General features: G+C 45.4%; 2 protein-coding genes across 2 annotated transcripts; one reads left to right on the top strand and one right to left on the bottom strand.

Moving 5' to 3' along the window:
* Positions 1–765: 765 nt before the first annotated feature.
* LOC125520779 lies at positions 766–2,364 on the top strand. Its single transcript, XM_048685797.1, has 2 exons — positions 766–1,382; positions 1,497–2,364. The coding sequence occupies exons 1-2, from the start codon at positions 916–918 to the stop codon at positions 2,110–2,112; spliced, it is 1,083 nt and encodes a 360-aa protein (XP_048541754.1). The 5' UTR covers positions 766–915; the 3' UTR covers positions 2,113–2,364.
* An 86-nt stretch (positions 2,365–2,450) lies between these two features.
* Positions 2,451–7,826, bottom strand: LOC125520780 (solanesyl-diphosphate synthase 1, mitochondrial-like). Its single transcript, XM_048685798.1, has 12 exons — positions 7,543–7,826; positions 6,999–7,094; positions 6,000–6,080; positions 5,794–5,865; positions 5,551–5,682; positions 5,393–5,479; positions 5,083–5,154; positions 4,419–4,504; positions 4,116–4,248; positions 3,936–4,025; positions 3,045–3,143; positions 2,451–2,954 (listed from the first exon to the last, which is right to left on the bottom strand). Exons 1-12 carry the CDS (start codon positions 7,693–7,695, stop codon positions 2,775–2,777), a joined length of 1,281 nt encoding a protein of 426 aa, XP_048541755.1. The 5' UTR covers positions 7,696–7,826; the 3' UTR covers positions 2,451–2,774.
* Positions 7,827–10,878: the final 3,052 nt, after the last annotated feature.

The following is a 10,878-nucleotide window of genomic DNA, read 5'->3' as shown; positions in this document are numbered from 1 at the left end:
CCAGCATAAAGGGAAACCATTAACAAGAACATAAAGGAGGCCATGTCTCAGGTCAAGTGGAAAAGGCAGTGGAATTTTCTGGCATGAAAAAAGCTCGAGGAGATTGGATTTTGGGGGCAATGGATCAACCACCATGATGCCGTGTCTGCAAAGGGGGCGGCAAAACATGATCATCCCATCTCACATGCCTCCTCCCCTCGACTAAAAGTGATGCCATCATATCTTAAAATCGATTAATTACTCCCCTCTTGCACGCATCAATTATCTTATCTAATATACTGGAAGGTATATACAACAACACAACAGCTAGGCAACACGGAACAAGGAGCTGTCAGTTTAACTGACAACTGTGCAGTGGTTAAAGTGTTGGTCTTTCAGTTAAGCATCGGTGCATGATTGTGGCGATCAGAGTGCTTAATCATGCAGACGTTGGACCATTTTAACATGTGATTTTGACCACCCACAAGCAAAATGAAACTACAATCAATTAAACTGTTTTTTTTTACAAAATAAACGTCCTGTCAAAAACATTACAATAAATGAATAAAATCTGCAATGTTCTGTGACTGTTTTCTGCCAAAGAAATGTGAAATCTTAGAACTGTAATTGATCTTCAGCGAGTTCTTCACTGCAAAGTTAGGATGCAATGGCGACGCTGATTAGTACCTGTCCGTACTAACTGTACCTGGCTACAGTACGTAAGTGGCACTAAAACGGGCACTATATATACACGCATCCAACGGCCCAAAAGCACCCATCTTTCCAACCTACTCGCCCTGCTTGTCTCTTGTATAAATCATCATAGGAGCTCCATCTCCTCTGACACCAAGAAGCACAAAGCCCTCACACGATCGAGCATACTGGTGCTATAGTTTTGTAGTGGTGTGCTCTGGTGCGTGTGATCGGTCGGTGGCAATGGACGAGTCATGGAGGTGCACGATGGGCGCGGTGCTGCCGCGGCAGCGCTCGTCGGACGGCCAGAAGAGCCTCGCCCCCGACGACTTCCGGGACGTGTTCGGCGGCCCGCCGCGCACCGTGCTCCTCAGCAGCTTCTGCGGCGACGCAGCCGCCGCTGACTACCACGCCGCGGCGGCCGGCCACGCCGGCCAGTACCCATACTACTCTTACGGCGGTGGCGCCGACGCCTTGTGCCGCCGTGGCAGGCCGGCGTCGGCGGCCGTGCCCACCGAGGAGGGCTTCTTCGACGACATCTTCGGCGCCCGCGCCCGTCAGGTGCGGTCGAGGTCGAGGTCCAAGTCGACCAAGTCCTCGTCGGTGATCAGCTCCGACGAGTTCGGCTCCGGCCGCTCCGCCTTCCGGCAGGTGGCCACCGGCAACGCCCGCGGAGACGCCGCCCTCTCCTCCTTCGCGTCCAAGCTCAGGTGAGCCAGACGATTCGTGCGCATGCATGAAGCATTTGGTTTTGGTCACGTGACAGCACAAGCACGTTGCATTGTTCGATCATCATTCTGACGATCATAGCCGTCGTTTTGCAGGCCCATTGCGATCCCGTCGCGCCGGTACGACTCGTCGCCGCCGTCGAGCGTGTCGACGCGAGCCGAGTACCAGAGCAGCTTCACGTGCTCGACGGCCGCGTACCCGGCGTGCCGCTACTACTACGGCAACGGCGGCGACTGGACGAACCACAGCGCCAGCAGCGCGGCGTCGTCCGCGGTCAGCAACAACGGCGCCGCCGCTGAGAGCTCCTCGTCGCGGCACCACCGCGGCGCGAGCAGCGGCTTCTGCTGCTTCACGTCGAACCCGGAGACCAGCAGCCGCGAGCCGAGCTTCCGGCGCACGCAGCGGCGCGGCAGGGCGCGGTCACCGGCGCCAGACTACGCCGCCGACACCAGCACCGAGTGCTCTGGCGCCGCCGACGACTATGGTTACTACTACTCGCCGTCCTCGGCCGCGTCGTCGTCGCTCTTCGGCAACCCGCCGCAGCCGCGCCCGCACCGGCTGGAGGAGGCCGTGATGCAGGAGGCGATGATGATGGAGGTGAGGGAGCGGGCGCCGCTGCTCATGGACGACGGCGACATCGACAGCGTCGGCGCCGCCGCCGTGGACGAGGCGATCGCGTGGGCCAAGGAGAGGTTCTGGAGCCAGGCCTAGCATTCATTAGCAGTGGCAGAAGCATGATGGGATTTGATCATTTGAAGGCCCACATTAGGTCTCAACTCTCAGGTCATCCACTCAAAAGAAGAGAAAGAAGTTAGATTTGAAGTTGCAACCACACTGACATTCTAGATTATGTGCCCATTGATGATATGTCCAGATCAACATTTATTTCCACTGTAATGTTTTGTCATGGAGGATTGAACACATTTGCATATCAAACCAAATATACAAAGCTCCTAGAATGCCCCAAGATTGAGACGATGTAGTCCAGTTCAGGAAAATTAAGGGTAAAGATAGCAAAAATTACTAGGTCAACATATGGAAGAACATGGTTTTCTCAACACAAGCAGGTTACTTTTTCCTCGTATATAGTGTTACATACTTCGATTTATAAGGTTACAGTCTTATGATCAGGTCATCGTGCAATCGCCAATCGTGATATTAATACAGATTCTGCTGCCACCAGTAACTAAAACCACTACAGCTGCGACTTAGGATGATTCCCAGGAATGGTTACCCTGAAGTCTCATCAAATGTTACACAAAACCCGGGCAATGGAAAGAATGCAATGACCAAGGCGACCAAAAATTTCCAAGCGGAACACTACACCTGTGGCGAAACTCCGCCTTATCTTCTCCACCCTGTGTATAATCATGCTATTTTGTCCTTGTGATGACTCTCTGTGTGATATCAATAAGAGCGCGCCTTGAAATCAGAACATCTTCATCGTCACTGTCTGGGAGAGATTCGATGGCTTTGACCGCAAGGTTAACGTGTTCTTGCGCAAGCTCTTTTGTTCTTTCGATTCCCCGGCTCTTCTGGAGGTAGTCCAAGGCCTATAGTTTGCAAGTATGGATTGCTATGTCAGGTCATAATACAGGTCAAGACAGCATCCATTCTTTTATTTACATAAAATAACTACTCACGATCTCAACATTTACAGGATTGTCAAAACCCTGGTCAACGACATCTTGTAGTTGTGGGAATTCTTCCATCGCATATAGCATTGGAGCAGTAATGATTCCCTGCATCATGAATGCCATTATGTAATGCAAAAAAACAAGCGCCACATCCTTGTTTGAGGACCCTCTAACTGGATATGCTGGTAATTTCACAAAGTAGGTGATCATAAAAAGAAGCAAGTATTTTAATTTTGACACAAGAGCTCTCTAAAAAAAAGGGCAGCCCAGTACACGTAGCTCCCGCTTGCGCAGGGTCCGGGGAAGAGTCAAACCACTTTGGGTCTTTTGTACGCAGCCTTTCCCTGCATTTCTGCAAGAGGCTGTTTCAAGGACTACACGTGACCTCATGGTCAGAAGTCAACAGCTTTACGCTGCGCCAAGGCTCCCCTTGAACACAAGAGCTCTTTGTTAACTAAATTTTGCATCTAATGCACTGGCTGGCCACATACACAATTAGTTTTGCAAGCAGTAGGGTTCAGAACATCCTTCTTATCTACGTTGTCAATAGTAGATTCTACACTTCTAATATGTTAACTTAATTGTGATAGGTCAATGAAGGCTGAAAGAGAACACCATTATGCAAGTTTTTCATGTGAGAGTATTCTATCTGTCTGGCATGAGGGTGGCAAGTTCAAGACAGTGGCTAACATAATTACAGCAACACGAGCTTCCGTGTCAGACAAGCAGTCTATGCCGATCAGCCGATGTAGCACTATTGTTAGCCAGCAAAGTTTTGTGTAGATCTGTCCTACTGAGAAACAATCTAAGTAGCTGGCCCTGGGAGGCAAACAGCTATTTCAGATGATGAATACTGTAAATAAAATATAACAAAAAAGAGAGGATGGCTGTTATTACATGACGAATATCAGATAATGAACCCTTCCCAAGTGAAGCAGAGGTTCCTGTGAAATCAAGAACATCGTCGATCAACTGGAAGGCTAGACCCTGCAATGATATCGAATTAATCAAGTCAGTGCTTTACAGGATTAAATCAGAAGGGGAAATAATTCCAGAAAAGAGAGATGTTTTACAAACCAGGTTTCGACCATATTCGTATGCAAGCACTGAAACCTCAGCAGTGTGCCCTGCAAGAATAGCAACAGCCTTGCAACTGTTTGATATCAATGATGCTGTTTTGTAGTACGTCTTCTGCAAGTAGTACTCCATACTGCGTATTTTTTTCAGAATCGTATCAGAACCAACAAACAATGGCATAAAAAATGGAGAAACCAGAGTAAACAAAAAACCAAATATGTCCAAGCATTTTATTCTGCATCTCTTGGTTTTAGGCATTAGATGTGATGAACATTTAGTCATGATAGAGAAGCATTATTTAACCTTCGCCGTTGCTCTCTGCTTGTTGACATTTGCATAGTTTCACCAGTAACTAGATGTCCAACTGCAGTTGCCATTAGAGATACCACCTGCATAAGTTAGGTTGATCAATTGAAAGTTTGTTACCATATAAGACTTGCAAGAAAGAGAGCAGGTCAGAACTGCAACCATACAGGACAATCTTGAATGATAAACCATTAGGATGGATAAGCTTGGAATGGAGAAAACAAGAAAAATGATTCCCTAAGAAATGACACTGACAGCCTAGTATTAACTAGCTAAATACTCCAGCATTGAAACAGATATAACAACAAGACCACCCAATATGTTGCCATGATAAAACAAGTCAGGCTACCCTACTTTGGTAGCAAACAGGACCGCCATCTCAGGCATTTGCAACAAATCTAACGGCTTACATCAGGAGGGGAAAGGAGGTGAACACACAACCACCACAGACTGACGTCTTTATAGGAGTAAAGAAATCAAGGACATAATGATTATGCCAAGCGGAAACTAAAAATAATACAAGAGCAGACTTGTGTGATACTGATGCTCATCAAACATATCTAGTGACCAGCATAAATCAAAACCACTTTAATTTCCGCATCATTAAAACAATCTACAGGATACGTACAGCAATCTATCTTAGCATAAATAAATAATGTACCTCTGTATTCCCAAGTGCTGCAAGTGCCACACATGCTCTGGACAGGAGAAAATCACCAGCCAAAACAGAAAGCTGCACACATAAGAGTTTCATGAATACCGATGCCAAGATGATTCTGACTGCAGTACCTCCACGAAAAATTCTTAAAAAATGATGTCCAGGTAAACTTTCTGCTGTGGTGCAGCACTTTTTACTGGAAGATCAAGCTTTTCATTGTGTGCTAACTACTAAAGTAATTTGTAGTTCTTAATGTGAGGACCTAGTTGATTCACCTAGTATACTGAATGTTGAATGGTGTGGCATACAGTACCTTGTTGCCCATAATGCAATTCAATGAAGTGACACCTCGCCTAGTGTCAGCATCATCCAGAACATCATCATGCAGAAGACTTGCAACCTGTAATAGATGTCAGATTAAAAAATAAAAAATAAAACATACTGGGTCTGATGGTCAGGCACCATACTAACATGGATCATTTCAGTTATCTCGGCAATGTTTTGCTGCCGTGTGCGCAGCTTACTTGCCAATATACTGAAAACTCCAACATCTGTCGATTCTGGTATTGGGAATTTCAGAGCTGATGCCATCAGCAATAAACCCTGCCAATGTAAATAAATGCATTCAGTGCACACAAAGTAGATAGGATAGAAAGAAATCATAGAGTAAAGTGATGATGTAATATTGACTAAAAAAGGAGATTAAGATGTTACCGTAGGTCGGAATCTTTTTCCCTCAGCTCCTACTTTAAAAAAATATTCAGCAGCTGATTCTAGTTTAGGGACCTGAAAGTACTCAGTTAGGCAAATTGGGTATGTTTGACAATGTGGTAATCACTAGATAAAAGAAACATCCAAACACCATGACAGCAGCAGCCTAACACCACAGAGAGTTGACATGAGTAGGATGCACTACTAACCTCAGCAACCACCATGGACCGTAGTCTATTTCCAAGAATCGATAATTCATCAGCAACCAATTCAAATGGATCCTGTTGTTCCTGGGAGCAAGAAGAATTTTTCTCATCAGGGAACAGCAATACACTACACTTTCCATGATTAGCATTCACGTGCATTAAGAAAAAAAGAGGATTTCAGCTGTTATTCATTGTTAGAACTGATCATCATTATCCTTCATTACGGACAGCATAATCACATAGCTGAGGGGACCTTCAGCCAGTTTTTCTTCAGCTTCTATGTTGAAGAACAACTGGCCAGGGCCCAGGAATATCAAACATACATTTGTCTGATAAAGCGGAAAAAATCACTTGATTTAAGTTTCAAATTTATGTACAGTATAAATGTATAATGCACGGTTGTCTTGCTAGGCTATAATCTGATTCCATTCCAGGCACAACATATTCCGCTGCATAACAAGTCGATTTATCAATTAGCAACTGAAGGCCCATTTCATCTGATGCATTGACATCCTACTTTTTGATTTTGCGACAGAGAATTAGAATTTGGGTGCATTTAATCTTCATGAAAACCAATGCATAGAATAACTGACAGGCAGAGTTATCAAAGAAGAAGCCATTCATAGGGCACAGTGTATCAGCAAAAATGACACAAACAAATGGGAGCCGTCAGGGTGGCAACGCTTCACAATCCTATGGGTAGCAGGTAATGTGTGGAACTATGGGTTGGTTGTACAACAGCCTAGTTTTGATATCTATGTTTAATTGCTAGACATGTCCCATATTTCAGTTCATAATCATGTATTCAGCTGGCATGTACTGTAGCAGGACACTGATGTGTTTTTCCCAGCGGTGAATAGTGAATAGTGATGCATAGTTAGTTTATTTATTAAGCTGGGCTCTAGATGTTTGACTGACAAAAGAGGTACAATGACAAGATCATTAACATAACAAACGAGCAGCACAAAGGCAAATCATCAAACAAATAAAGGGTTCACCTACTTCAGCCCTCGAAACTCCGTCCTGGCGAGTCTGGCATTGGGTGGCATCATGCAGCCACCGCGAGTTCACGAAAGCAGCTCCTCTGCAACCCACCACCTACTAATCCACACCAAAAGTACAGAACCTATCAGCATAACAGAAGGCAAATACAATGAACAGTTCAATAACACGTGGACACCTAATCGGCCAATCCCATTAGGAGGTTACAACAACTTGAGCGGTTACTATTTCTGCTCGCCTTGATTCTCTTTGCCTTTTGCAACGTAACCACTATGCACCTGAGCGACTTGCTAAAATCAGTAACTCAAAATCACCAGTTAGGACAAATTAGTGTGCGTGCCGGCAATTTGCAGCTAGGAGCATGACTCCACGGGATTCAGCCGCAGAGCTGCACTAGTCGGTGGCATATACACAAACACTTGGCGGGCAGCTCCGCCGCGGCCACCTGGACAGGCCAGGGTCAGAGACGACAGCGAGGCACCACAACGCACTACGAAGACCGCCTAGGGCCAGGACGGGAGGTTAATGCGCGGAGGAGGGGGACCTTGTTCCGAATCTGAGGCGGCGCAGGGTGGAGCCTCCCCGGGAGGGCGCCGGAGGAGGAGAAGAGCCTCTGCGCCTGGGCGGCGCCTGGGCCGCCGGTGCCGCCGCCGACGAGCGTGGCGACGCGCCGCGCCAGAGCCCACCGCCAGGACATCTCTATCTCTCTCTCCCGGGATCGGGGAGAGGGGGCGGGCGGCGGAGTTGAACTTGGAGAAAAAGTCAGACGGGGAAGGGGGAAGGGCGGCGGCTAGGCTTTGCTTGCTCGTGTTGTTTGTTTGGGGTGGGGTGGGGGCACCGCGTCGGGGTTGCGTACGTGGACCGTGGGCGCGCTCGGCGCGCCACGTGAGGCTGTGGAGTGCGGGGCCAGGAAATCGCCACGGGAGACTCTTCTCCCTTGCGTGCATGTGCGCAGTTTCATCTTCAAAGTGTAGCTGCGAACTGGAGATCGCTCCGCTTCTGAGAGGGTGCTTGATAATTAAGGGACTTATTTTAGTCTGACTAAGAGGGTGTCTCGATCTAAAGAATTTATTTTAGTCTGACTAAAAATACTTTTTTTAAAAGGCTAAAGTTCCAAGCATATCTGACTAAAGAGGGGCTAAAACTAGTCTTGAGACTAAAAAATTTTAGTCAGGAGTACCTCTACTAAAATGTGGGTTAGTCCTCTCTTTCCTCATTTAACTCCTCTTCTTTAACACAGGCGAGTTCTGGATTGAATGGTTTGGAGAATAATAAATGCTTATTAACTTGATTTTAGTCTCTTTAGTATTTTGATCCAAGTATGGGTGAGACTAAAACGTACCCAACCACCCTCTAAAAATAGTCTTTTTAAGAGGCTAAAGTTCCAAGCACCCCTGACTAAAGTAGGACTAAAATTAGTCTTGAGATTAAAATGTTTTAGTCAGAGTTACCCCTAATAAAATGTGGATTAGTCCTCTCTCTCCTCATTTAACTCCTCTTTTTTAACACAGGCGAGTTCTGGATTGGAGGGTTTGGAGGATAATAAATGCTCATTAACTTGATTTTAATCTTTTTAGTATTTGGATTCAAGCATGGGTGAGGCTAGCAAGTTTTAGTCTCACTATTTTTAGTCATGAGACTAAAACGTATCCAAGCATCCTCTGAATCTGTTGTCACATCCAAAGTTCTTTTAAAAATATAATCAGAACTATTATAAAAATTCACTCAAGGTACAAAGCATCTCAAACATAATAAAAATTACATCAAAATTTTGAGACCACCGAACGACCACTACTGTCGTTGGAGCGAGCCACCGACACCGTTGTAGCCGCTCCGCTACCGGAGTCGGCTTGACCTTGTCGATGACAACCGGAAAGTCTTCGTACACGTCCCTTAAGGATCAGCGCTCTGGAGCCACAATTGTTGTCATTGAACCATTACATATATCTGAAGCACCTGACAACAAATCTCGCCGCCCCAAGGGCACTGCTAGAAACTACGCCGGAATTCCATCGACTACATCTAGATGGACAAATTCAAAGAGGACCGAAACCCGAAAGACAACAAAGAAGAAGCGCAACCAACCGCCCGAGCGCTGCAACTGCGAGGACTAGAAAAACCTAACCTAAACTACTAACTGGAGCGAAGGCACCGGAATTCCCCTCCCGCCACCGACCATCGTAGCAGCAACCAGAGGGGAGGTGAATGTACGGGCTCGTCAGTGAAGTCGAGAGGGGGAGTTTGCCCTAGCCACCTAGGGCTAGAGGGGGAAAACAAGAAAAAGTCACATCCAAAGTTTTTTCAAACTTGGATCGTTAATAAATAAGTTGAAGTTTTTTTTTAAGAATTGCTTGCCATTAGCTAGATTGAATAAAAGTTGTTTGAACTAATTGCAAAAGTCACTCGAATAAAGGTTTTGGTGATATTTAGAAACCCTAAATTGTCATCTATGGAATATTCTTCAAATCGAAAACTCGAGCTCGCAAAAGGGTTGTAACCTTTTGTTAAATTTTGGGTTCAAAATAAATGTCCATAAACTCTAAAAAATATTCTAAATCCTAAAGTTGAATTGGAAATTAATTTGAATCCTAAAGATTCATGGAATAAAATGATATTCCAAAATACGGTGACAAATTCAAATATTTATTTTGGGCATAATTTTTTTATCAAGTCCTAAATATTATTTTGAGCTTTTGATAATTATTCCCAAAAGACTTGAAGTGGATTTGATTCTTGAATCAGTTCAAGAAAATCAAAAGGAAAAATATTCAAATAAGGCATATATTTTTATTTGGCAGGAAATTAATCCCATATGTCAAAAAATGGGTTTGACCTTTTTATAATTTTCCTAATTTAATTTAGAGCAAGTTTGGTTTTTGAACCAATTTAAAATTCAAAAGGGAGTTAAAATTAGAAAAGAAAACAGGAGAAGGGAAAGGGCAAAGGAGTCAGCCCAGCGAGCCAGCCCAACGATGCGCACACAACCCAGCAGTACGCGGCTGTTTTATCTAAGCTGTCAGACCTTCATCTAAGAGCATCTTCAACAGCAGTACTTTGCCGCGCGCCTGATACGTCTCCGTCGTATCTACTTTTCCAAACACTTTTGCCCTTGTTTTGGACTCTAACTTGTATGATTTGAATGGAACTAACCCGGACTGACGATGTTTTCAGCAGAATTGCCATGATGTTGTTTTATGTGCAGAAAACAAATATTATCGGAATGACCTGAAACTCCACGGAACATCTTAGAAAAAATAATAAAAAATCCTCGCCAAAGATGAAGACCAGGGGGCCCACACCCTGTCCACGAGGGTGGGGGCGCGCCCCCTACCTCGTGGGCCCCCTGGATGCCCTCCGACGCCAACTCCAACTCTATATATTTGCTTTCGGAGAGAAAAAATCAGAGAGAAGAAATCATCGTATTTTACGATACGGAGCCGCCGCCAAGCCCTAAAACCTCTCAGGAGGGCTGATCTGGAGTCCGTTCGGGGCTCCGGAAAGGGGGATTCGTCGCCGCCGTCATCATCAACCATCCTCCATCACCAATTTCATGATGCTCACCGCCGTGCGTGAGTAATTCCATCGTAGGCTTGCTAGACGGTGATGGGTTGGATGAGATTTATCATGTAATCGAGTTAGTTTTGTTAGGGTTTGATCCCTAGTATTCACTATATTCTGAGATTGATGTTGCTATGACTTTGCTATGCTTAATGCTTGTCACTAGGGCCCGAGTGCCATGATTTCAGATCTGAACCTATTATGTTTTCATGAACATATGTGAGTTCTTGATCCTATCTTGCAAGTCTATAGTCACCTACTATGTGTTATGATCCGGCAACCCCGAAGTGACAATAATCGGGACCACTCCCGGTGATGACCA

The sequence above is a fragment of the Triticum urartu genome, chromosome 7 (genome assembly GCF_003073215.2).
Source record: "Triticum urartu cultivar G1812 chromosome 7, Tu2.1, whole genome shotgun sequence".
Taxonomy (NCBI): domain Eukaryota; kingdom Viridiplantae; phylum Streptophyta; class Magnoliopsida; order Poales; family Poaceae; genus Triticum; species Triticum urartu.
Note: the sequence above shows the minus strand (reverse complement) of the source record. Positions and strands in the feature narration are given on the sequence as shown.

Coding starts and splice junctions, on each gene's coding strand:
- LOC125520779 (XM_048685797.1), top strand. CDS start 916: ATGGACGAGTCATGGAGGTGCACGATGGGCGCGGTGCTGCCGCGGCAG. Junction 1,383..1,496: donor TCCTTCGCGTCCAAGCTCAG/GTGAGCCAGACG, acceptor GTCGTTTTGCAG/GCCCATTGCGATCCCGTCGC.
- LOC125520780 (XM_048685798.1), bottom strand. CDS start 7,695: ATGTCCTGGCGGTGGGCTCTGGCGCGGCGCGTCGCCACGCTCGTCGGC. Junction 6,081..6,998: donor ACGGAGTTTCGAGGGCTGAA/GTAGGTGAACCC, acceptor TCTTGCTCCCAG/GAACAACAGGATCCATTTGA. Junction 5,480..5,550: donor AGATAACTGAAATGATCCAT/GTTAGTATGGTG, acceptor CATCTATTACAG/GTTGCAAGTCTTCTGCATGA.